This window comes from Saccostrea echinata, unplaced genomic scaffold (assembly GCF_033153115.1).
Source record: "Saccostrea echinata isolate AGI-Se365-2 ecotype Australia unplaced genomic scaffold, CSIRO_AGI_Sech_v1 ptg000076l, whole genome shotgun sequence".
NCBI classification, from domain to species: Eukaryota; Metazoa; Mollusca; class Bivalvia; order Ostreida; family Ostreidae; genus Saccostrea; species Saccostrea echinata.
In genome coordinates this window covers 2038751-2066588 of record NW_026889825.1, presented here as the reverse complement: position 1 = coordinate 2066588, position 27838 = coordinate 2038751, and the positions used below count along the sequence as shown (strand labels likewise).

At 32.6% G+C, this 27838-nt stretch overlaps 3 protein-coding genes across 3 annotated transcripts; all 3 read left to right on the top strand.

Annotated features, from left to right (window-relative positions):
• The first annotated feature begins 467 nt into the window (after positions 1-467).
• LOC133176553 (SLIT and NTRK-like protein 6) lies at positions 468-1340 on the top strand. Its single transcript, XM_061311668.1, has one exon. The coding sequence runs from the start codon at positions 468-470 to the stop codon at positions 1338-1340; it is 873 nt and encodes a 290-aa protein (XP_061167652.1).
• Positions 1341-10416: 9076 nt separating this feature from the next.
• On the top strand, positions 10417-24481 carry LOC133176552 (MAM and LDL-receptor class A domain-containing protein 2-like). Its single transcript, XM_061311667.1, has 18 exons — positions 10417-10420; positions 10509-10647; positions 11639-11714; positions 11997-12191; positions 12462-12594; positions 13212-13328; positions 13652-13758; positions 13886-14007; positions 17049-17191; positions 17717-17830; positions 18483-18574; positions 18686-18815; positions 19176-19351; positions 19651-19738; positions 22978-23229; positions 23481-23717; positions 24034-24156; positions 24273-24481. The coding sequence occupies exons 1-18, from the start codon at positions 10417-10419 to the stop codon at positions 24479-24481; spliced, it is 2457 nt and encodes an 818-aa protein (XP_061167651.1).
• Positions 24482-25497: 1016 nt separating this feature from the next.
• On the top strand, positions 25498-26894 carry LOC133176551 (plasminogen-like). The gene is made up of 3 exons (XM_061311666.1): positions 25498-25606; positions 26242-26487; positions 26737-26894. The coding sequence occupies exons 1-3, from the start codon at positions 25498-25500 to the stop codon at positions 26892-26894; spliced, it is 513 nt and encodes a 170-aa protein (XP_061167650.1).
• Positions 26895-27838: the final 944 nt, after the last annotated feature.

The window sequence follows — 27838 nt, the reverse complement described above, 5'->3', positions numbered from 1 at the left end:
CCGAATCATATGCAGGGCTTTCTGAACTTTTAAGTACATATAATTCCCATGAGTGACAATACATACCTGGTACCTGCGGCTTACAATGAATCAGACCACACAAAAACAGGAAGGCAATGAAGTGTAAAGTTAAGTGCAAAATTAAACATAAGTATATAAAACACCGCAATTCTCAAAGTTTTATTAAACAGATGTTCTTCAAAACTTTCCAAAAAATGAATGTTTCTGTGTCGTATATTCTAACAATTTTCATTTTATTTTTTAGATATTCCTTTGCATCCAGCTATGAGCAAAATTGTAGTTTTCAAAATATATCCACTGAAACCTTTACGTGTTCATTTAATGTCACAAAAGAATGGAATTTCTTTGAATTTCGACGATGGCTGAATTCATTTTTGAAAAATCCTCAGGAAGTCATATTAAACATTGACTGTGGCCATGATGGTTCTCTTATTATTCCCAGACGGATGGCAGGAAGCTACGTCACAAATTTCAACATCCGGGGATGTTTGTTGGTAGAAGATTATAAAACCCAAGATCCAGCTCTAAGTGTTGAACTGACGACAGACGTCACTTTAGAGAACTGTGTTATAAAAATTAACTCGTACGAGTATGTTAAAAATCAAATCGAAAATCTCTCTGCAAGGAACTGTGATGAACAATTATCATTAAAAAGTGAAATAATGCGTAACGTATCTTTTACTTTTACAGAATTCAACAAAACACATTTATCAGTAATTCTGAAAGACGCCGGGGTAAATGCAGAAGCCTTTGCACAGGGCATTTTGAAGGCAGAGGAACTTTGCATCTATGAAAATATGACCTATTATGAGCGCTCGTTCAATAATCCAAATTCAGGAATGCATAATAATCCCCATCTTCAGACACTCTACAAAATGCCAAATCTGAGAGTCTACAACTTTTCTAGCAACAGTCTTCTTCAAATTCCAAGTACACTAAAAACAATTCGTTATTATTATCCATCGTTGGAAATCCTGGATTTATCTAATAACAATGTAAAAGAAACTTCCTTTTCACAGTTAAATTCATCTTTGAGTTCTGGTCCATTGTATATCGACTTACGAAACAATAATATCACAAACGTTAGTGAAAACCAGGTACAAGAGTTCTTGGAGAACGATGTAATAGTTGATCTTAGAGACAATCCCATTACGTGTGACTGCAGTGCAGTGTTTTTGAAAAGCTACCTTTTGCGAATTTCGACCGCATGGCCAAAGTGGGCGACGACAGCGGATATTACATGTAGTCAACCATCTAAACTAGTTGACAAGTTATTGGCTGACTTTGATGACGAATTCTTATGCAATAGCCACCCTTAAGAAAATAAACATATCATTACTATATATATATATATATATATATATATATATATATATATATATATATATATATATATATATATATATTAGTGGTGTTTGATTTATAGCTTTATAATTTCCTGGTACCTCAATAAAAAAACCCTTTCATTTTGACAACTTGATTCTTGTTTTGTGTATATACGTACAATTTATGATATTCTTTTACAGTCTCAAACACGGTTTAATAAATGTATGAAATCTTTTGACGTCAGGTACTCCATCAGACCACCTAACTGAAATGTTATGGGTTTTTTTTTTGGTCTGTTAGTTAGATTCTTGTCAAGACATTTATATATATATAAAACAGGAATTTAGAGAGTATTGCAAAAGATATATGTCTCTTTCCTGCTCCGAAAAACATTGACAATACATATATTCATATTTTTCAAAATATACGTTTCTTGGAATCCTGCAAATTCAGTTTTCTAGCACTATCGGCAGTTGTCATGCTGTGAGTTTGTTGGATTAATCCCCCGTTCATTTCAACACATGTACTTAATTAAATTTCATGAATTTATTTCCATATTAACACATTACATTATAAGCATGCGAACACCACGATTCTTGAAAAAAAAGAATTTATTTCACATTGCAGCAATAACAGCAATAACAAGTGAGACAGGAATAAAAAAAAAACTGTCAAACAAAAATGTGTGAAATTTGAAAGTACTTTCTTTTCATAATCTATATTTTTAAATTTATTTTTATATATTCATATTATTGGAAAAAAACAAACTAACATTCTCCATTTTAGACAAAGAAGGCCGATTATTCCATTTAAAAGGGCCAGAGATCTATTAAACTCGAACTTTATCTGAATCTCTCCTATTCACAGTCGTGTACCAAACGATATTCCTAAAAGTTTTCTTTACTAAATGATAAAAACCTGTTGTAAATGATTCATTTTTAATATACTTATCACTTTTTGGGACTTTCAGATCCTTTAAAGAAAAAAAGAAAAGAAATGGTGATCAATAAACAATGGAAAAGAAATGCATAATTTTTTATGGACATAAATTATGAACAGAATGTTTTGCTAGAAAGAACGATTGATATTAAGTTACTAAGTAGGCAGTTTCTCATCTCTCTATCACTGAATTATCGCATATAACGTCACAGCAGAATGGCGCAAAAATCCGATTGAAATATGCATATCGCCGTTTTTGAATTTCAACTCTAAATTTCGCTTAAAATATGCTTACAGCAATGTTTATTATATTCAGTAGTTTAATAAAGAAAATTGCAGATATTTTTTTAATAAAAAAAAATATGCTTGATGACATCTACAAAAGGTTAACACATGAGTCAAGGTTTTGAATCTGAGTTTATCGGGATACAGTTTGTGGGCTGTCAGATATGTACTAGTTCACTTACTGTTCTTAAGGAGTGTGAAAAAGGTAAATGGCTTGAAGGCATTGAATTATCTATTTCATGCCATTTTCATTTATTTAATGGTGGTTTTGTAGAGTATTGTTTATTACAAACTTTAGACAATTTCATCATGGGTTTGTTGTTGATTTTCGCATGTTGTTCATCCACCCGGCAAATAAACAAATAAACGATGTATGAATTTAAAAAAAAATTATGAACCATCAGAAAGTGTTCTTTTATGTCGATAACACATTTGCTCGCTAGATGACCCCATATAGAGCCTTTATAAAGCCTGATGTACAATGATTATTACCCATTGTTCAGTTCAAAATGCTGATACAAACGTGTTTCGTGTTGTTAGTACTTTGGAACTCTGTATTTTCTGTACCTTTAAAAGAGAAAGATGAAGGTAATCTATTTTTGAAATTGTAGTTAAATGACATATTCATTTGGAAGATATGCACTTATGATTTTTTATGTTTAATTTATGAAAGAAATTATGATTATGATTATGATTATTATGATTATTATTTTATATATATATATATATATATATATATATATATATATATATATATATATATATATATATATATATATATATATATATATATATATATATATAAATTATCATTGAATAGATTTCATTAAAGAAGAAGTCCGAGAATTACTGGAATTTTTAAAGGAAAGCGAACCCGAAGACAAAGCTGCGGTATTTAGAAGTTAAATCTTTTCTTATGTTTATGTGTAATTAACATTATTTATAATCTAAATTTTGAACAAAAAAATGTATTTGAGTATTTAAGTTGTTGATACTTATTAGTGAATTTGTAACCAAATAAATTTCCCATTTGAGCATTTATTTTACAATTACGCACAAATTCTTTTGCAATCTTTATTGTTGACATATTAACAGTTCTTTAAGCCATCAAATGTTTTGGATGATAATTCTGACTCAACCTGTTGATTTCTTAAACTTATATTTGCCAACAAAGGAATAGATGCTGTTAGTATCAGTACCTTAGTCTTTGAAGTCTTGTAAGGGTCATTATTATAAACTGTATTTTAAGAGAACTTTTAATTCTACGTCTGGAAATGATTCAATCCAACTTAGACTTTAAAAATTCCAGTCAACCATGATCAATCTACCATCCCTATACTGGATTCCTAAACTTCATAAAAATCCTTCCAAACAAAGATACATTGCCGGGTCTAGCAATTGCTCTACCAAGCCCCTATCTTTACCTCTTACAAAAGTATTAACCGCTGTAAAGGAGAAACTTCAGAATTACTGTGGTGCTACAACATATTCTAAAAGTGGTGTACATCAGATGTGGATTCTCAAAAACTCATAAGAACTTTTAGAAAATTTAAAATCACCAATTTTTTCTTAAGTCAATAACATCAAAACATACGACTTTTCTACACTTTAGACAACCATTCCTCACGGTAAATTAAAACCCAGGCTTTATGATAGACAACTGCTTTTTCAATAAAAATGGAACTCGGAAATTTTCATATCTTGTAATTGGTTATCAACAAAATTACTTTGTAAGAAATCACTCTGTTTCTACCCAAAAGTACTTTGAAGTTGATATTTAAAGGATGCTGGAGTTCATCATTGACAACATTTATGTAGTCTTCGGTTGAATTTCGATGGGCACTAATTGTTATTAGCCTATTGTTTTGATATTCCTATGAAGCAGAATTTATTCAAAAACCTATATGAGAAGAAAACACTTGCTGTGGCCTCGATATTCAGATATTTAGACTACGTTTTATCAATTAACAATAGTCATTTTCATTCATATGTCTACTCGGTATATCCCATTGAACTCGAAATAAACGATACCACAGAGTCTGACATATCTGTTTGACTGTATGACAAAGGAAATGACTTCAGCTTTTCCATCATCAACTTTCCTTATTTATGCAGTAATATTCCGCTATCACTTGCATATGGTGTTTACGTCTCCCAAGTTATTCGATACTCAAGAGCATGCTCCGAGTACGATAATATTTTTAACCGAGACAGGCTACTAACAGAAAAGTTGATGTTACAGAAATTTCAAAAATCTCGTTTAAAGTCAGCATTTCGTAAATTCTACGGTAGTTTTAACGACCTTGTTAACAAATTTAAAATATCATTGGGTCGTATTTTGATTGACGTGTTTCATACAAATTGTTAGGCCTTTGATTTTATACTAAATTTGACTACTAAATGTTCCGTCTACCTGATCAATTATAGGGCCCACGGTGGGTGTAACCAGTCAACAGGAACCAGGTATCACCTCTGGAATTTCCAGGGGTCTGTGTTTTATGCCCTGTTTACATATTTGTATTGTTTGTAGATTTTTTTTTAGATCAATCACTGTTTGTTATCGTCACCTTTTTCATTCTATAAAAATTATTCGATCAATTTTAGGTAATTTTTTTTTTCAAATATTTAGTTTTATCGCGTAAAACTTGATTTTACATTTTATGAAACAAGCATTTCTCCGGTATAAAATCACCCTTTACAACAACAAAGGGTATGACTATGTTTATACTGAATTTGCATGAAAGAAGATAAAAAATATGAATTGTAGTTTTGTACCATTGATGATTAGACTAATAAATATCTTGATTTAAAATACCAACATTTCGATGTAGGGCCTGATGCCTCCAGGGGTTGTAGCATAATCTTCTTCAGTTCTCTTTACATACAATTTATTCACTTCGTTTGTTTGTTTGTTTGTATATTGTTTAACGTCCCTCTCGAGAATTTTTCACTCATATGGAGACGCCACCACTTGCCGGTGGAGAGCTGCAAATTTTGTCCTATACTCGGTACTTACGGCCATTGAGCAGTGAGGGGTCTTTTTCGTGCCAGCACCTACTGCGACACGGGACCTCGGTTTATACGGTCTCATCCGAAGGACCGGTCTCCACGTTCCACAGTGGGATTCGAACCGTCGACGTAAGGATCAACTCCTTACTACGCGAGTCTAGAGCAGACGCTCTAACCACTGCACCACGCGGGCGACTATTCGCTGCGTAATTTTCAAACAAAAATTTTGTTTTACAGGAGAATATGTTTTGAAAAGTAATTTTTTTAAATTCTTGTGAACATTTTTAGGGAAAACTGCAATTTTACTCAGATTTTACTAGACGCTGTCGGGTAACAATCGAAGAAAAATCAGTCCAAATATTGCCAAATATTCACATTCCATACTCGGTTTACTTATAATCTACATGTACTTATACACTTCCATGTACCCATGGATCACAAAAATGACGCCACAATGTATAAAGATGTGTAAGAAGAAATATCTGTTTTAGAATATTTATTTAAAGAAAATACAACTATATATCTTAGTATAAATGTAAGATGGTAGATAGATATATATGTAAGCATTAAATAACTTTTGTGTCAGTGCTATCAATAACACTCATTGTGAATCCACATCTTGAAAATGCGCTGACGCACATTACTCTGAAATTATTTTGATTCGTTGGGGGGGGGGGTGTGACAATTTTCGGTGGTCATAAAAATTTTACTGGTTCGCGGGGACGTAATTTTTGGGTAGTAAATATATATACGAATGATTCCATCGTTATTCTGACGAAGCCAGTGGCGGATTTAAGGGGGGGAGGGGCGCTCCCGGCGCGCGCCCCCTAAAACTGTCAAAGTTAGCGTAAATCATAGTTTCGTCGAGAAAATGTAAAAAATATCTACTCGGTAAACCTCGTTTTTACCCTACAAAAACTCTACAATCCAGGAGCCTCAAGGCGGCCCCCAGACCCCCTGCCTACTTTTGGCACCCCTTCTAACTTCAATTCCTGGATCCGCGCCTGAAAGCTATTTTTGATGGGTATCTACCCAATAAACATTGCTCTCCCATGAACAATGATGATTCCACAGTATTCAGTTTAATTTATTTCGCAGTAAAACTAAAGAGTAGAATTACTCATTAAGTGCTGCTTAAATAAAATATTTTCGAACATATCATATTTTGTACTCATTTAACAGAATTTTTTTTATCTTTCGTATCTCTTTTTCTTCGATCTTGTTATTAAAATTTTGAACCTTTTACCATGCTGACTTTGGATAAAATTTTCTTCGAAAATAAATTTATTCTGATGTTCCATTGTATCATTTAGAGAATCGACCACGAAGAGAAAGGAAGGAGACTTTTCAAAAATTACTTTGGACAGGAGGATCTCGATTTGACCCAAAAAAGAAAAGTCAAGAAAAATAAGGGCCAGAAATCTACTGAGGAAGGAGGTCTAAAGAAGCTTGATAATCAGGAAAAACACAGCAAAATGATTGACGAAGAGGTAAGGACTCTCTCTCTCTCTCTTACAATATTGGACATACTGTTAAATTCAGAGAGCAAAAAATCTGTATAACGTTTTTACGAGAGAAAATCTTATACATACGTCTAGAAGAATAAAAATATCACTAGCAATAAAACAATATTTCCTATTTCATATCTTTGAAAAAAAAATGCATATACAGTATCATAATATTACATTGTATTTCCCATGCAGTTATGGGTGCATGCACATTTTTGAATGGAATGTGACACAAAAAAAAAAAATGAAATATAGCATCAAACAGTTGTGAAGACCCAAAGAGGAGAAAACAATTAATAGCAATTTTAACAAATATAAATTGTAAGATATTCATAACAATGGAGACAAGGAAAATCATTATGTATTAAATTGTGTTTATTGAAGTGAAAGATTAAGGTTCATCGATACTCTGATAAGAGAAATAACTTTTAATGACATAATTGTCTATAATTCCTTTATAAATTTGTCAAGTTGAAGTGTCTTTTCTGTCCATTTTTGCCCCGCAAGCTATGCTGTAATTGTTTGTATTTAACTTTAAAAATATATTTCTTTTGGAAAATTATAAGAGTTAAAAAAACTATATGAGTGAGTAGAGGGTTTATGAACCTTAAGTCACTGTCAATATAATTTCGTTGTAGGAAGTTGATCCTGACGACGTACGGTTAATGGAGTTACTGGAAGGAATGGCAGTAGAGAAAAACGGAAGGGTCTTCAAGGTGAGCTTAACCTACCTGTCAATCTTTAAAAACCCTCTGTAAAATATGATAAGCCTCCGGGTATAGACTCGGTTGACTGTTAATTTTTTCCATAATTGAATAAACATGGACTGTTTAATCAATGAAGCAATTAATTGAAGCTCGTATAATCTGATACCCTTAGGATAATGTCTAGTCATTTAAGCGAAGCCTGAACTAGTTTATCACATAATTGTTTGAAAATAAAACAAGTGTCAACAAATACTGGTGCTGAAGAAGAATTTCATCTCTTAATACAGTTTTCTATCAGAGAACAAAGTTTGACGATATGAACTTTATGCATGATAGAAATATTTCATTAAAAAATATACTGCAGATATTTGTGTGTCTGATTATTTGCCTTTTGTCCTTTTACTTGTTTTATCATTTATTTGTAGAAAAATGACCTAAATAATGATTCATAAAGTTTCATTTTAATAATTCAATACTATTGTTTATTCTAAATCGCTATTACCCCCCCCCCCCTCCAAATCGCAAAGTTTTCTTTTGTTAACAATGGATTACAATAGAAAGCAATAATTTACAATAATTCATATATAAATCTTTATGTCTACTCTCTACTATGACACTTTGACTACTTTAAAACTTTGCACTAGGCATTAATTTCAAAGATTTAGATAAAAAAAGGCTTGATTGTTGAATATGCTAATGAGATTGGAACTATTCAATTCTATTTCCCCCCTTTACCCAGTATTCTGTTTTCTTTTCGTTTTCTCTAAGTTATTATGAATGAAAAGAAAATATTTATGTTTTGAGTGAATGTATAAAACTGTTATATTTTAAAGGCCAAAGGTTTGCATCCCAAGTTGTCCATGATTGCAAAAGGTCAAGGTATGGACAAGCACCCCTTAACCTCAGAACAATCTCAGATAGAGCAGATTTCGGGAGATCAGGTACTACTAGTATTCTAATGATTTTGTTCGAGTGAGAATCTCTAAACACACAGTTAGTTTCAATCGTATCTGCATGTACAATCCTCATATGAAAAAAATATTAATGTCATCTGCATGTACAATGCATGTACAATCCTCATATAAAAACAATATCAAAGTCATCTGCATGTACAATGCATGTACAATCCTCATATGAAAATAATATCAAAGTCATCTGCATGTACAATGCATGTACAATCCTCATATAAAAACAATATCAAAGTCACCTACTCTTACGACATTTTTATTAGTCCCCTGCCGGTGAAACCGGAGGGGACTATAGGTTTCCTCTAAGTCTGTCCGTCCGTCTGTCTGTCTGTCCCTCTGTCTGTCTGTCAGTCTGTCCCACTTGGTTTTCCGCACTTTTTTCCTAAACGCTTGCTGATATTGAGCTGATTTTTGGTATGTGAGTGTATCTTAATGAGTTACAGATCAAGTTTGCATTTCGTTCCGCTTCATTGATTTTTGACGGAATTACGGCCTTTTCAATTTTTACGGGATTTCCGCAATTTTCTTCTAAACGCTTGTAGATATTGAGCTGATTTTTGGTATGTCGCTTTAACTTGATTAGTTATAGATCAAGTTTGCATTTCGTCCCGCTTCATTAATTTTTGACGGAATTATGGCATTTTCAATTCTTAACGGGAACCAGATTACACTTGCCGGTAGGGGACTAGTATTGCTAATGCAATACTCTCAGAATGCTTGTTTTATTTTATGGCAAAAGAAACCTATTTAATATGTTGCGTGCAAATGCTTTTACGATCTATTGACTCTGCGCTTCAGGTACGCAGAAAAAAGAGAAGTTTTTGGAGGGCAGCTTGGAAGTGGCCGAAAAATATCGTTCCTTTTGACATAGACAACAACACTATAGGTAAGCCCATGGTATGGTTCCATAAAGTGTAATAGTATTTGTTTATTGTCACTGAAGTTAAGAAGACATTTACTTGGCTTTGGATTGGGTCTAATTTAGTCAAATATCTGGATTTCAAAACTGCGTTCATATGGATAATGCTAAGAAGTGAAATTGCAAGCTTTTAAAAAAAGAAGCTGTCCGTTTTTCACGAATTTCACTCAATCCGAAACATAGAACATATATCTATCTATCTATCTATCTATCTATCTATCTATATATATATATATATATATATATATATATATATATATATATATATATATATATATATATATATATATATATATATATATATATATATATATATATATATATATATATTTTAAAAAAGAATTCAAGACAAAACCTAGGAAAAGGGGTGGGGGTCCTTTTCGATTTTGTTACTGAAGTAGCACTGTCTCAGAAATTAGTTGAAATCTTAGAGTTTTAGTTCGTTACCACTTAAACAAACCATGGCTGCATCGGAAAGTATATACATATGTACTGTGAGGAATGTTTATAGATCTATAATATCTTTTGTCATGGCAATAACTATTTCCCGCATTAAAGGCCTGTAGTATCAGCAACATGTATTAAAATATTTACTTGATAAGATAAAAAATAGCAAGAATTCATCACAATGTAACCAATATACATCTTGAAGACATGATGATAAAATGATGCTTTCTCAATAATATTGTAGAAAACATCTTTCTTTCTGCTATTCATTTATATATAGAGCAAACATGGGTAGGGTACCAGATTTTCAACATTGTATCAAACCATACACGTTGCAGTTGCTTGAACAATATTCATGGAAAACTCCCATTTTTTGCAGTAAAAGAAAGCAGCTACGCTATCTTCAACAAAGCAGCTGAACTCTTTAACAATTTAACCTGTCTTAAGTGGCTGCCTTACACACCGGAACTAGCGGAACGAGTGGGTCACAATAATTATGTACAATTCCGTGATTCAGAGTAAGTATATGGTTTAGATCTATTTAACCAGAGTTCTTTACATTCTTGTAAAACCCTACTCTTTTTTAAATTTTGGATGTTATATCTTGGTAGTATGGAGGCATATATACCCCCTCCCCCCCCCCCCCCCCCAAAAAAAGAAGAAGAAAACTGATTTCAAATTTTCTGAATTACCCCCCCCCCCCCAAAAAAAAACTTTTTCATAAACTATCTGAATTATTTCTAAACCAGTTTGTAATGGGGACACATATTTTGAACCAGCCTTTATGATAGTAGCTAAAAAAAGAGAGAATATATTTGACAATAGTCTCCTTATATACAATTTTATCATGCAACACATCTAAATGTATTTAAGAAAATAAAAATATCTAAAGCACTTTTGGTCGAAATACTCATATTTGAGGCCAACACGTAAGATTAGGGCTGGGACGATACAACTTTTTCTATATCGATACGTATCCCGATATTTGAGCCACGATACGATATGTATCACGATATGTTTAATTGGTTATAACTTCTTTTTTTATATTGAAATGAACAAAACATTTCTTCGCAAATAAGAATAAATTATTCAAAGAAATTGTATATCTGTTGTAAAACTTAATTATTTTGCACAAGTGATCTTAATTATTGTGTATTTCATATTTATATTTAAATTAAGCATATTTATTTTAGATATCAAACCCAAAATGTTAAGTAAACAAAGAAAAACATGAGTCAGATTTTTTTGGGCGATATGTCGATGTTTCTTCATACGTATCGATATGCGTATCATCCTCACATTGAATCGATATTATCGATATCTCGATATATCGTCCCAGCCCTACGTAAGATTGGTTTGTAATATACCTTTTTGTAGCGGATGTTGGTCCTATGTTGGGTATATAATGTACCTTTTTGTAGTGGATGTTGGTCCTATGTTGGGTATATAATGTACCTTTTTGTAGTGGATGTTGGTCCTATGTTGGGTATATAATGCACTTTTTTGTAGTGGATGTTGGTCCTATGTTGGATACATAAGAAGCAGTCCTCAGGTGATTGGAATGTCACAGAGGGGATGTATGAGTGTAAGCTTATTAATGACATAAATTATTAATACACTATTAAAAATGTCAAGATCTGAGAGGAGAAAATGTTTGCTCACTAAAGAGAACTTTCAAACTTTCTGTCAAAGGACCTCTTGGTATACTTTTTATAATTTGCTTAATTTTGTTATTAATTTTTTTTTTATTATTTTTCAGATTTCTGTTTAAAGGAAGACCAAATCTTAAAACAATTTCATACAGTCTTTCATTAAACAGAAAAGATGTGTGAAGTATGAATTGTGAAGTATGAACTGTTTTTTGAAGGTTGGGATAGCTGTGCATGAGATGCTTCATGCCGTGGGTTTGATGCACGAGCAGTCACGCACTGACCGTGACGACTACATACGCATGATCAAAGAAAATCTCAAGCATAACTTTCACAATGGTAACATGGCAAAGACTAGCACTTTTGACCGCAATGCATATGACTATGAAAGCATTATGCAGTACGGTTTATGGGTAAATATCTATACAATGATCATTTATAAACTTTGAAAAAATATCGTACATTTAATTACTAGTATCATCGGAGAGCAAATTCATTATTATTTTAAATTTGAACCATAAACATATTATAAAAATTATCAATAAATTAATTTTGTAATTAAATAAACATGCTAGTAATGATTAACTGATATTTTAAATCTCAATTTACAACACTGTTCAATTGTGAAAACTTAATACCAAAGAATATAAAATGAATTATTTCAAAAAATTTACCCATTTCAGTCCTTTTCCGTCACTGGAGGTCAAACAATGGAGTTTTTGGACAGAGATCTGGAGTTTCTGGCTGGGACGGGGGCCGGGGTCGGTCTTGATTTCTATGATGTAAAGGATATAACCGCAAATTACCAGTGTGCAGGTGAGTTTCTGTTGACTTAATAGTTTAGATATCAACTGGTTTTCGGGCCTTCCAAAAGCTGTTGACAAGCTTTTCCACTCACTTATAAACAAAATTGCCTTCCCACAAACATTTCCTGCAAGTCTGCTCCAAACATTTGCTGCAGACTTGCTGAAATGAGGATTAAGTAGGATGACAGCCTATACAAAGCCTTTATGTTTGCAGCAAACATTTACGCAAAATTGGTTTGCTGCAAGTCTGCAGCAAACATTGGGTTTTCCAAATATGGAAACCCTCTTTGGCACAGTCATGCATGTTATCATTAAATTCGCAGAAAAGCTATACCCTGACCTTATTATGAAGACAATTCATCACATATGTCTGAAACTACCATGTAATATGATGGACGTTTCTTATAGTCTATCTTAACGTTAGTAGATAATGTTCCCATATAGGTATTTGATTGAAATGTAATATAAAAGGTTTACACGCATAATTATTATGTTTATGACAGAAACTAGACACTAGAACCCTTTTTCATATGACTGTTTAATTAGAATAAAAGAAAAATTATGCTCAATTACCAATTTATGTGAAAAGCATTTCACAGACATTTATAATGAATACTGCATCTGTAGGAGAGTGTGTGAACCCACCAAGGTGTGAGAATGGAGGATTTGTCAATCATAACTGTGTCTGTTACTGTCCAAAAGGTTACCAAGGTGACACGTGTGAAAATGTGATCACTGATGATGGTAATTAACAACTTAATTAACGATTAAAGTATCACAGAAATAGTAATTGTTTAATGATATAAATATACATGTATATGCTATTTTAAGAATAAACTGAAAAGAAGCTTACTGCAACAATGTAGTTTTTGGGGTTCTTTTTGAAACAGAAGTATTAGTAAGGTAAAGTCAACTTAAATATCTTTTCCCTCAGAGTTTTAACTTTTCTTTTGTACAGTTGTATTGTCTTTCTTAGTTATTGCACGTTCTCTTTAAAGTAAAATAATAGTTTCAATTCATATCAGTGAAGTATCTTGAAAAAAATGACCATTTGAGTATTTTCGAAGACTGTGGTGGAATGATAGAAGTTCCTCTCGGTAAAGATGTATTTGTGACGTCACCAGGGTATCCAGTATCTTACCCAATTGGAAAATTATGTAGATGGGGCGTAAAGGTTGGTATGAAACTCTTCCTCACATGTTTTTTTTCAAAAACTGTAGTCATATTTGCATTTGGCTGAAGTTAAACTTATTGCGTTGGAAGAAATTTTGATTGAATTTTATCTTTTACAAAAACTACAGGCACCCGAGGGATGGTACCTTCGAATGACGGTAGAAGAACTCCACCTGGCGGACAACAATTTGAATAGATGTTACCATTGGCTGGAAATCCAATATAACCTGCCAGGACAGACAGGAATCAAGTCAGTACTGTAGTTGTTTAGTATACTTTAAAATACGAATAATTTAATTTCGAGAAGTTTGATTAAGACTGTGTCCACTATATATTTATGAGATATAGTAACCCAACTGAAAAATTTCCATAAAACTAGATGATACTTTAGTAATGAAATATTACTACCGTATAGCGTGTTATTTTAGCGGAGGTGTTAATTTTGGCTTATTTTGGCGTTTTGGTAGTGGTCTGATAAAATTTTAATCGCTAAAATATTCAGTGTTCGTCTTAGTGTAATTTCGCAAAGAGTTGGGACCCTGAGTCCGCGAAAATAAATTACCCCAAAATTATTGACATATCTTTAGCCAAACAAAACGCTGAATTTTACACCCGCCAAGAAAACCCGCTGTATCAGTACGGTGCTGACTTCTCTTGATCTAGATATGTGCATGGTAAAGGTAACTAAAATAATCTACACTTTGTTCAAGTGGACATAAACTCTTCCAAACTAAATACAGTGATTTGTTTTTGAATCTGTTTTAACAACGCCATATTTTTTCTTGTCTTGGTGAATAAGTTTCACATTTTCTTTTTGGTGATCAAAATTAGTATTCTGCTGTGCATTGTGGTTTCTGAATTGCAAATCTTTCGTTAAAATATCTAATTTATAACACATACGCATACTTGAATGTCACAAAAAAATATTCCATTGTAATGCGTGTGTGTGTTTAAAAAACACTGAAAGAAATTTGATGGGAGAAAGGGAGTGGGGTGGGGGCGAGGCTATACCAACCTTAACATTTTATAATCTACACTACACTGTTATCCCACAAAATCTGAAAATTACATAGCAATTTCTTTCGAATCAAAAGTAAAAAAAAAATATTTATGGATATTAGCGTTATAATACTGCACTAACATAGAAATGGAATAGGCCTGTAATAAATTTTTATTTTATTGACTTAAATTTATCACCAAGTCTTAAGAGTATGCTCTGTAAAATTAAAAATAGATTCACGTTTATATGGTCAAATTTACCACATTTAAAAGTTTTGATTTTCGGCTTATATTTTTTTTAAAAATCAAATTTGGATTTTTTTTGGTAATATACATGTACCACTAAGTCTGGAATTTCTCTTTCTCTGATGAAAAGCTATAATTTCTGCAAATGGGTTAATTTAAAAAAAAAATGACCAAACATATATTTTTCAACCTGCACTAAAAGTACAGGCAATGGGAATAAATTTCTATGTCTCAGCTTACGTCTTTAGATAGTGTCTAAATACATGCGAAATATCTAATTGATATCTCAATTCACAAAAAAGTTATGCCCCAAAATGATGCTTGAAATGTCAGGAGTGCAACACCTTATTGTGACACTTTGAAAATTCAATATTTTTTGAAGATCTGTGATAAAAATATTAATGGTTTATGGTGGAAATAACGACTTTCCTGATAATATTCAAAGTATTGAGCTTTAAATGTAGACTGTAGCAACTTTTGTTTGACCAAGTTGTGGCCATGGCTGATGTTAAAAAAATGTTATATCATGTCAGGAGTGCAACAGAAAAAATGTAGTGTTGCCAAAAAAAAAAAAAAAAAAAAAAAAAAAAAAAAAGTCGATTTGAAAAAATTTGCAAAATCAATCAAGTCAAAAAAGAATTTTCAAAGTGTAAAACAATAACTGATGTACAATTTAAAACTTAAAAATGTTATATAAATCACAAGCAGTATAAATGAGAGTCAACTATCTGTGCATACCCAATAATGTCAGGAGTGCAGCATTTGACGTTTTATTCCCCAGCATGAAAAAAAAACTTTTATCAGTATATGATTCTCTGATTTTTATTTTGGAAAATAAAGAGACAGAAAACATTTTTACCAAATAGATTTATCAATTACAGGGTATGTTTGTGTTTCAGATCTATGTTTCTATGGTCAGGAGTGCAACACATTTTTTTAAAGATTCAAGTTATACGATGAAAAAACTTCTACTCATGCTACGAAATATTCTTTAATTAATAATGATCTTTTTCAATAATTTAGTACTAAATTATTAACAGTTTTATTATTAAAATCCTTCTCTTTTTCAATTTGATCAATTCAGATGTGTTTTTATCTTTTCTTTGATTTTTTTAAGAATGTGAAAAACGCAGATATTGAAAAATTGTTATAAAGTTCAAATAATTCGACCTCAACTTCACTGAAACAACAGAACAAGTTCTGCTTTAATTTTCACTTCACGATTCTACTTTAAAGACTCCCATGCTCTTGTTCAGGAGTGCAACAATGTTAGAATTATTGCTTATCAAATATGAATAAATATAAAGAAAAAGAATGATGAGTAGAATGTTTCTGGTTGACCTCAGTTGCTTACAGTGTTTGTCCTGTGAGGGAAAATATACTATAAAATATATTTTATCTTCTAAATATATATTTTAGCTAGTTTTTTTTGTATTTTAGAAAGTGTTTTAGGATAAAGTGATATTTTCTTTTTGCAAATAAAGTTTTACTAATAAAAATTCTGAAACTGAAACACCAAGTGTTTTTTCTATTGCAACTTCAGTAATTGCAACTAGAATGCATGTACAAAACGATGATATAAGTGAAAAATATGTCATGGGTAGTTGAATTTTTTCAAAAAAATTCAATTTGGTGGTCATTTTTTTAAATTCACCCAAATGTGAATAAGCTTTATTTTCTGTTTTACTTATATGACCCGGTTTTTGTGAGATTTTACAATTACGGTTTCTGTTAGATTTACAATTATGCTTGACATTTCTGTGCTGATAATTTACTTGAAAGCTTTTCTGGTTTGTTCATGAAGTTATACCCTAAATTTCTGATGATTAATTAAACTTTCAAGATAGATCGGGGATTTTTTAACTTGAAAGAATGTGATTCTCTGCTGATCTGTTATCTGAACTTAGTTACAATAATTATGACCATAAATTTTGTTTCGTTTTGTTTTATTTACTAAAGTACTAATTTAGAGGTCTGGTAAATAAATTATCAATAATTCAGCTTTTTGCTTTGTTGAATTGGAAGTAAGCCTTCTTTTCTATTCAGGCGCTGTGGAGATATTATTGGTGATCAGTGGACGGGATCCAAAGACAGTCCTAATTTTATGACGATTACATTTGACAGTAAATTTGTACAGGACAGACCCGTAGAAAAGGGCTTCAAACTCAGGTTTAACGCTGTTGGAAGAGGTTAGGCTAAGCATTTTATAAAATTGAAAGAAATTAAATTGGGATTTGTCTATAGCATACATAAATAAAACATACTAAATCTAAGTTGCATATTAATATTTAAGTGGAATAATGGTTATTTACTCGAAGAAAAGTTACAGGAAATAATATTGCCACTTCCACTTTTGTTTCCAGGCCTAGTCATAAAATGTAAGAAAGTCTCTAGACAAAAGGGTCATATTTAATAATTACTGCGAGAATTCATACTCTGCTCATGAGAAACATTGGATAAGATTTTTCCTTTACATTTATGTGTTGAATTTTGGATGAAGTCTGTGGTCCACTCTGATTTCTTGTGGGGATGGGAAACTTTTATGTTCATTTCATAAATTGATTTATCGTTCCACCCAAAAGGGCATTGAACGATTTCTGGATCTTGATTTACCCTTTTACAAAGCCTTGAGGGTGAAACTAGAATATACCCGGTGTGGTATTCGTTAGGTAAATGTCTGATTCTTTGGTTTATTTTTCTTGTCTGTTATTTAGGATGTAAGGATAACCCTTGTGTATATGGTACTTGTCACGAAAGCAAGATGGATTGCCAGTTTACGTGTTCCTGTTATTCTGGTTTTGAAGGAAAGTTGTGTGACAAAATGTCAAGTAAGTTATTTTTCTCTTACTTATTACAATACAAAAATTCTTCGTCCAGAATTGTATGAAAAGGACATGGTTGGAATAGTGGACCAAAAAGGAATAGAAGTTAAATGGTGGATCAAAAATGAATAGAAGTTGGATCCATTTAAAGTGAAATACTTCACTGCCTATTGAGACTCTAAATGACGGAGACAATGTACGTGAAAATAGCAAGTGTAGTGTTAAGTGAAAACAGATTAAGCAAAGTAGCCATGTTGGGGTCAGAAAACTTCAACTGGTAATTGAAGCATCCTAACCCTATTCTGGCCATTGAGGATCTAAAGATTTAATGTATAATCACATATTTTCAATAAGACACATGAAGGGAAGTAGATATATGAGTATTTACCTATTTGAATTTGGATGGTGTAACTCTTTGAAAGTTGTCAATCCCCCCCCCCCCCCAATAACGTCTCAGACATGGTTTACAACATGTTGCTTAGTGCCTCGATGTTCTTTGCATTTGTTAGTATACTATTTGAATCCACATAACTAGAATGGACATCTAGAAATCATCTCCACTTGTGCATTTCATACGATTACGTGTACATCAATCCATCTTCGTAGATGCATTTCACCTTTAACGATTTAGTTAAACCTACACTGAACATTTGAACAGGTGATGCCACATTTGAGTGTACTTTTGAAAAGACGAAATGTTTCCTAGACAACACCAAAGAAGGAGACGACTTTGACTGGGCTGTTAACTCGGTAAGTAATGTCTGTAATTTATACTTTGTTTATTCTAAATCAAATATAACATTTTACGCTCATTTTTGTAAATAATTATCTTTTCATTGAATTAATTTAAATCTTTACTAGGGCCCAAGTAGTTCACAAGGCACAGGGCCTGATAAGGCACACAAAGGAAATCGGTACATTTTTGCAGAAATGTCAGACCCTCGAGTCAAGGGAGAAAAGGCATGGCTGGTGTCTAACTTGGACCTGCCAGGTATTTCTATAAAAAATTCTAAGTCCCCTTACTCAATGAAATTTTTGGATTGAAATTTTTGGCTAAATACTTTTAACTTGTTTATATACATATATTTGTCAACTTTAAACTTATGCATAGCACCATGCAGACATAAATATAATACACAATTCTTGTGCTTAAAAGGCATGATAGTGGAAGGTTAGTTTTCGTTAATTTCTGTTGATTTTACTCAACCTAAGGAAGATCCATATTGAATTAGAATGCATACCATCAACTTTAAATTAAGTGATATTTATTTTCTGATATGAGTTTGACAAAAGTTTTAAGTATATTGTACTTGATTGGTCCTCCGTTTTGCGAGATCTGATTCTTTTGTAGCCTCAGAGAGATGCCTTTCTTTCTACTACTACATGTTTGGTCACACGGTTGATTCACTGAGTGTCCTGATCTCCGGGCAAAACAGCTCTCAGAGCGTCATCTGGTCTGAGACCGGAAACCAGGGCAGCAGGTGGAAATTCGCTCGTGTCAATATTCAGCAATTAGAAAAACTGAAGGTAATACGTGATCCACAAAATATTCAGATTATAACACATGGATCTGATAATCTATGCATCAGATCATCCTTTAATTAACTTTTTAAGTATATATTTTTCAAGTTTTTATAGAGATTCAAACTAGCAATGAAAACGTGTGCTCTGGGGATATAAGAGTATCTTGACAAAAAAGTTTGACCATAAGAGTATTTTCGAAGACTGTGGTGGAATGAAAGAAGTGTTCTACGAAAACCAAATCTGAATTCGAAAAAGATTATACCTGATTACGTTATTTATGATCAATATTTTTGTTAAACTAGATTGTGTTTGAAGCTGTTCGTGGTGAAGATTGGAGTAGTGATATTGCCTTAGATGACATAGTTCTTACTGTCGGAGCATGCGTAAATGGTTTGTATTTGACATAACCATGAATATGTTATAAATACAGAAAAACGTCTGAATATATTCATTTTGGCATAAATATAAAATCAAGTCTGTCAACTTTGACTTATGAGAATCAAATATTATTAAGTTGTGTAAAGATAACAAATGTTGAATGTTTTAAGTTGAATATCAATGGATAGTTGCTAATTTATGATTTATTTTGCGTTTTTTTTCTTAAAAGAATATATATCTTTCTGTCTTTGTATCTATTTACGTAGCAATATACCTTATCATATGCATGGAATTTAAGTCTCCCAGTTGATTCGATATGCAAGAACATGCTCTACGTACGAACAATTTCCAAAACGAGGCAAGCTATTGACAAATAAGTTGATGAAACAAGGATATCAACAGCCTCGTTTAAAGTCAATATTTCGCAAATTCTACAGTAGATACAGTGACCTTATCAGCAAATACAATCCTTTCATTAAGTCGATTTTTGACTGGCGTTTTTTTATGCAAATTGTTAGGCCATTATTTTCATACTGAATTGTCTGCGGATTATTCCGTTTGCCCGATCATTACAAGGGGCACACGGCGTATGTGACCGGTCGACAGGGAATGCTTCCTCCATGGCTTTTGATTCCAGCTCTGGTGTTTTAGTGGTCCGTGTTTTATCTACTCCCAATCTATATTGTTTCAGTGGACTTTTGAGCTTGATTACTAATCGTTATTTTCATAATTCATCTAAGTGTCCATCTTTTACTAGGTTCATCCATTCAACTACATCGTTTCTTTTTTGTGTGTGTTTCCCTTTTGTAAGTCTATAAATACAGGTATTAAATAAGGATCATAGGTATTAAATTCAATTGATAACAGTGTACAAGTGTATACATGCATATTAGTATTTTGTTTTCTATGTTACGAGGGTTGTCCGTAAAGGTCGTGGACAAATGGTATAATTTCCTGAATAAAGTCCGCACTAACAAAATATACAATAATATTTTAATATAAACCATGATTAAGTAAATATATAAAAATTAAAACAATACACACTATTGTATGATAGTTATAGGTGTAAATATTTGTATATACAATCCGCACGGCCCAATCTGACGTAAAGCTAATTTCATGACATCAAAAATTTGGATTTTGAATTTTTATCATATGATCATCAACAGGCGCTACATTTTCTTTATTATGCCACACTGCCAAGAGTGTGCAATAATATTTATGTATAGACCATAATTGATTTAATTTTTAAAATTCAAAACAAAACGAGCGTCATCAATATAAACAGTTCGTATACATAGGCAACACAACCCAATCCGACGCTGAGCTAGATTTATAACAACGTCATGAATAGAAATATCCTATTTTCATCAAATAACAGTGTCTCTGAAATTGTACACACCGTTGAAAAGTCGTGTAAACCAATCTCAAATCAATGAACTAAATATATTCCAATAATTCAGAGTTGTTTGAATAAATACTTTGTCTCTGACTTCGTTTCAACCATATTTAAACATAATTTTATAAGACGTTTTTCCGTTCGGATGGCCGACGTCGCTTTTTCTGTCAATTTTTGAAACATATTTCTTGCGACTTTTACTTAATATTTTCACTGTCTGTATAATAAGGCGATACTAAAGATATCAGAAAATGACGATAGCCGCTTTATTTGTAACATATTCAATTTTTATTAAGCTTTGACTTGTTTTATAAAGAAAATAATCATTTTAATCAGAACACTTTAGTTCAAAGTTTATGTTATTTTAACCCTGGGCCGTGCGCACTATCTGCAACCTTGAAAGCCCCAATTTTTACAAAAAAAAAAAATTAAGTTCAAACAAATAACAAACAAACTATTCTGACTTTGATTTTAATAAAAAATATTTTGATATGCAATAAGTATATACATGTATGTAGAACCATTCATTTTGACAAAAACGTCATTGTCCACGAAATTTATGGACAACCCTCGTATATCCAAGAATTGGATTTTTTATCGGCCCGTTTTCGTAATTCCCAACTAGATTGGGTCTTGTTAAAATTGGCAGAATACAAACAACATGTCTAACGCTGTGTTCAAGTCTCTTAATTAATATGAATGATGATGTACTAAAGACCTACTCAATTTACATACATGTAAAGTCACTTTTTTAATTATAAAGGAAATGGCTTACAAAAAATGTAGGAAATATGGCCATTCAGTATGATTGTTGAAAATGTACATATCAGTCTGCATAATTTATCATAAAATCATTCTGTTTCTGAACAATTGGCAAAATACTAATCTTCATATTGAGGGTAATTGTTAACATTTTAATTTTCATTTTTAATAAATTTTCAATTTGAGTTATTTCCATAAACATGATAAAGAATATGGTAGCATCTTGTTTTCTTATCTAATAACAAATATTTACAATTTCAAGTTCTATATTAGTCTGTGTAACCAATTTGAGTTTGAAGAATTTTTTGTAAATATTTGTAAATTCCTTTATCTCAATAAATTATTAGCTGCCAAGCTTAATATTTTTCAAAGATAATGATTAGAGAAATATTATGACAATTATATTAAAAAAAATTTAATTTAATAGCCTGGTCTTTGAAGTTTTGGCCTATCAATATGTACTAAATTTATCATTTCTTCAAAATTGTGCCAATTTTTAAGAGTTGTTTGTATGATCAAGATATAGTGACCTTCAATTTGAACAGTATTGCATGGTTTTTTGGCAGACTGGCTCTAAAATATAATTTACAACCTTTTCGAATATGAATTACAAGATTTTGCATATATATTAATCACACGCTTACGAATATGAATAAAAATAAACGATAAACTCAGTAAATAACTATACATGTAAAAGAATATACACCACGATTTTACGAATATGAATGAATGACAACTTTTCGAATATAATTCACAAATTCTTGCATATAAATCAAAAGATTTTGCACATAAATCCCGAGATATCTATGATATTGCATGCAACATTTTACAGAAAATAAAATTATTATCTTAGAATATATGTATGTCATGGACAATTAGAAAAAAAATATTCTCTTTTAATTACGTAATCAACACGCTAGAAATGATAAGAGAAAATTTGCATATGCATGAATCAAATGCATAAAACATTTTTATTTTTACAAAATATATTAAATTTTTGGTGACATACATGTATCTCTGAAAAACTGGAAGAAATTCGTTATTGTCATGTAAGAGTCCATGTGATTACAATATCAACCTTACATTGCAGTGACTGAAAATATTGAGTGTGTGAAATCAAACCGAGGCGGGGATTACAAAGGTAAAGTTAACATAACAAGGACCGGAAAGGCGTGTCAGCCCTGGGCAGACCAATCGCCCCATTCACACTCCGGCTATGCAGCCCTAGTCAATGATTCCAATTACTGTCGGAATCTTTACCCCCAGAGCAATGACTACCACCCGTGGTGTTACACTATGGACCCGAACGACCGGTGGGATTACTGTGACATACCTGCTTGTGGTACTAGTATTTGTTTTCAGTGTGTATGAAAATATCGTCTGTTTGACGTTCGATAGGTGTTGTTCTAATGATCTGTGCTGAAGATATTTTTTTTTTAATTTCTTTCAAAAAAAATGAAGCCTGTTTATATTTTTCAAATTATAAAAGTATTAAAAAAGCACATTGACCAGTTAGGAAGTTTACTTGTTCGTAATGTTTTTTGTATTGCAAATATTGGTTATGTAAAATAAATCCCACCATTTTGGTTGTAGAATATGAAGAATGCAGACGTTCAAGTATCGGATACGAGTATGCTGGAAGAGTGAGCAAAACAAAGTCCGGGAAAACGTGTCAGAGGTGGGACTCCCAGTCACCTCATGAACATCCGTATGCGGGTCTGATGGCCCACGAGAATTACTGTCGGAACCCCAGGGGGAGAGAGCAGGAACCCTGGTGCTTCACAGAGGATAACTCCACACGCTGGGAATACTGTGAAGTGCCAATGTGTAGTAAGATTTCAAACAAAGTACATCCCTTCTTTTTTCTGTTGCCTCGTTTGATCCTGAGACTGGCGTTAGTTACTGGCGTAGTATATTCTGCAAAACTTGTTTTAAAGCTGAATATATACACGTGCAGCTGGCTTAATCCTGATATGTGGAATAGAAGTAATCTGTTTATAATCTTAGGCATACCTCTTCTTAGGTTTGCAATGTTTTCAAACAGGAAAAAAGCATTAGTTTAATATTGGACTTTTGTACATTAGATACACTCGTTTAATTTACATTTAATGCTGATATATAAAGATATATATCTTATCCGTTTCAGATGACGAAGCTCGGGAGTGCGCATTGCTAGCTCAAAATATAGATTACTTTGGACAAATCAACACAACCACAAGTGGTCGATCATGTCAAAGATGGGATCAACAGAAACCGCATTCTCATTCAAGTTAGTAAGTTTAGACGAAAAGTTAAAGATTACGTGGTATGAGCACTCATTCGTTATATCTCTATTCAGAATAAACAAGTTATACTGTAAATGTACTGTACTGTTATATTTGACAGTGCCGCTGACATCTGCCCAGGAGAACTACTGTAGAAACATGGGCGGTGAAGACCGTGCCTGGTGTTATACCACAGACTCCGACAAACGATGGGAGAGGTGCAATATTCCATCTTGTGGTAATATCCTCCATATTGATAAAAGATATATATATGATATATGCATCGCTGTTCTACTACTGTTCTACTATTGGTTAAAGGGGAAGGAATAAATACTAGGATATATACGAGTACATGTATTAATCCATTCTCCATGGCACCTGATCCCACCTCTGATGTTTTTGGAGGTCCCTGTTTGCTCTGCTCCCGATTTGTATTGTTTTAATGATCTTTTAGCTTGAATACTGTTCGTTATATCTCCATATTTTATTATTATATAATATTTAAGGTCAGATGATGCATTCCTCAGATATGTGTTTTGTATATCTTTGTAATGTTTAAAAAATGTGTAAAATCATATAACCTTATGCTTTCTAAACTGGTTTCAAATTGTCTTAAAAAAATCAAAATGCTAAAATTTTTGATATGATATTGCCAATTTAAGTTATTTGCAAAAGGATTATATAAGGAAACCATCATCTGGTATCTTGCACAAATATCTGGTAAGGCACCTCAATTTTTTGTGAGTAAACATGTTAAAGTAGCAATACTTCAATGATAAAATCTTAGAAAAATTTATATATTATTTAGGGACGTATCGTCTGTCCTTAATCAATACTTGTATTTTGTTAGGTTCAGGGATGAGTTCAATCGGAATATAAAAGAAAATTACATTTTTAAATGAAGTCAATACTGTTTTTTTTTAATAATCAGACAACCTAGCGTGTTTTTCAAACCCATGTTACAACGGAGGGACATGCACTAATAATGGAGACTCCTATAATTGTTCCTGTTTCCCGGGTTACCAAGGAGACAGATGTGAAACTGAGAGTCAGTATTTCTTGTTACTTACCTGTATAACCTGAATTCAAAATTAATCATTAGACATTAAAATTCCATATTTTAGAATCCACATCAAAGCATCATGTGGAATCACTTTAGCCAAAAACTAGTATTTAAAAAAATAACATGGGTTTCTCATGTATTTTAAGTTCCATTAAGGACGGAGAACTGTAAACGGTCCAATACCGGTTGGGAGTATCGAGGAACAATATCGGTAACAGTCAACAACCGTACCTGTCAAAGATGGAACGAAACTTCTCCACATAGACATAGCTTTACCACGTCAATGGCTAGTCATGAGAACTATTGCAGAAACCCGGATAAAGAAGCTGGCCCGTGGTGTTACACTACTGACCCATATAAACGATGGGAACTCTGCGATATACCGACTTGTGGTAGGTATACCGTGTCTGAAGCAGAAATATATCAGTGTAAGCTATTAATGGGAAATATTAATATTACATTTAATCGGATTGCTTTTTTTCATTTTCGATGGAGTTCAAGGATTTTTTATTTTTATGATATTCCAAACATCTCTCATGACTTTCGCACCCCGTAGTTTGGTATGTTTATGTAATGTATGAATATATAATCAGATATTCTTATTCATGTCCATTGTCCTTAACATGATATATATTGAATGGAAAACACGCAGGATAACATAATATGCAATTATTATTTAACTGTATGACCGAAATTATGAAAAGTGATCGATCAGAGGAATACCTTTCTTACCGTGCACTAATCTGTGTTCAAAATTATAACTGTGAAATGTATCACGCCAAAAAAAAATGTCCTCCTCACCTTAGCAATGCAATAGCCAGACCCTTTTAAACTTTCGTCAACCAAGATTGCAAGAAATTCAAATTGACTGTAAAAACAAGGAAACGGTGTTTATACCTCCAGAGTATCAAGTGGTATGACAACATTTGCTGACGAACTTGGCATCATCAAACTGCAGGTGTTTTGGGCCTTTGTACCATTTTCGTGTTCAGTTAATAAGTTTATACGAACCTTTTTCATGTTGCAGACACTCCACCATCTGAATGCTTAAATGTAGTTCGAGGAGAGGATTATTTTGGCCATGCCAACAAGACTAGAAATGGCTACACGTGCATGCGCTGGGATTCCCAATCGCCACATAAGCATGGGTATAAATACATAGGGGATCAAGGGAACTACTGTCGTAATCCGTACGGAGAAGAACCTAAGGGACCCTGGTGCTATACCACAGATCCCAACAAAAGATGGGACTATTGCTCTGTTCCTCTATGTGGTAAGCGACTAAAACAAGAGTTGGGAATATTGCTCTGTCCCTTTAGGTGGTAAGTGACTACAATAAGAGTTGGGAATATTGCTCTGTCCCTTTAGGTGGTAAGTGACTACAATAAGAGTTGGGAATATTGCTCTGTCCCTTTAGGTGGTAAGTGACTACAATAAGAGTTGGGAATATTGCTCTGTCCCTTTAGGTGGTAAGCGATTAAACAAGAGTTTGGAATATTACTCTGTCCCTTTATGTGATAAGTGACTACAACAAGAGATGGGAATATTGCTCTGTCCCTTTATGTGGTAAGTGACTACAACAGGATATGGGAATATTGCTCTGTCCCTTATGTGGGAATTGACTACAATAAGAGATGGGAATATTGCTCTGTCCCTTTAGGTGGTAAGAAACTACAATAAGAGATGGGAATATTGCTCTGTCCCTTATGTGGTAATTGATTACAATAAGAGATGGGAATATTGCTCTGTCCCTTATGTGGTAATTGACTACAATAAGAGATGGGAATATTGCTCTGTCCCTTATGTGGTAATTGATTACAATAAGAGATGGGAATATTGCTCTGTCCCTTTAGGTGGTAATTGATTACAATAAGAGATGGGAATATTGCTCTGTCCCTTATGTGGTAATTGATTACAATAAGAGATGGGAATATTGCTCTGTCCCTTATGTGGTAATTGACTACAATAAGAGATGGGAATATTGCTCTGTCCCTCTATGTGGTAATTGATTACAATAAGAGATGGGAATATTGCTCTGTCCCTCTATGTGGTAATTGATTACAATAAGAGATGGGAATATTGCTCTGTCCCTTATGTGGTAATTGATTACAATAAGAGATGGGAATATTGCTCTGTCCCTCTATGTGGTAATTGATTACAATTAGAGATGATAATATTGTTCTCTTCCTTTATATGGTAAGTCAAACCAAAAAAAGGTAATAAAATTAAGCTAAACTGAAAAAATGTAAAAAGATAATGTTTTATATCTATACCTTTTTAGAAATTTTATACATAGAAAAATGTAGACTAAAAATTTATCAACAATAAGATATATATTCCTAAAAATATGCACATCTGATAATGCATGCAACTAAACCTTCTGAACAATTACTCTTGATGATATATAAGCATATAATGTTGAATTCTTGCCGGAATTATTAATACAGGCTATTTAAGACGAACTTTTGTGGAATATTTTCTTTTTGTTTTAGGTGGGAAAATCTAACCCGAAGATAGATGTCCACTCTGTTTCAGAGTGAATCATTTACACGTACTAGAAAAATGTACAGCACCTCTACGAGCGGAGTTCCCATGATGATAATATTTTTATCATTATATATTGA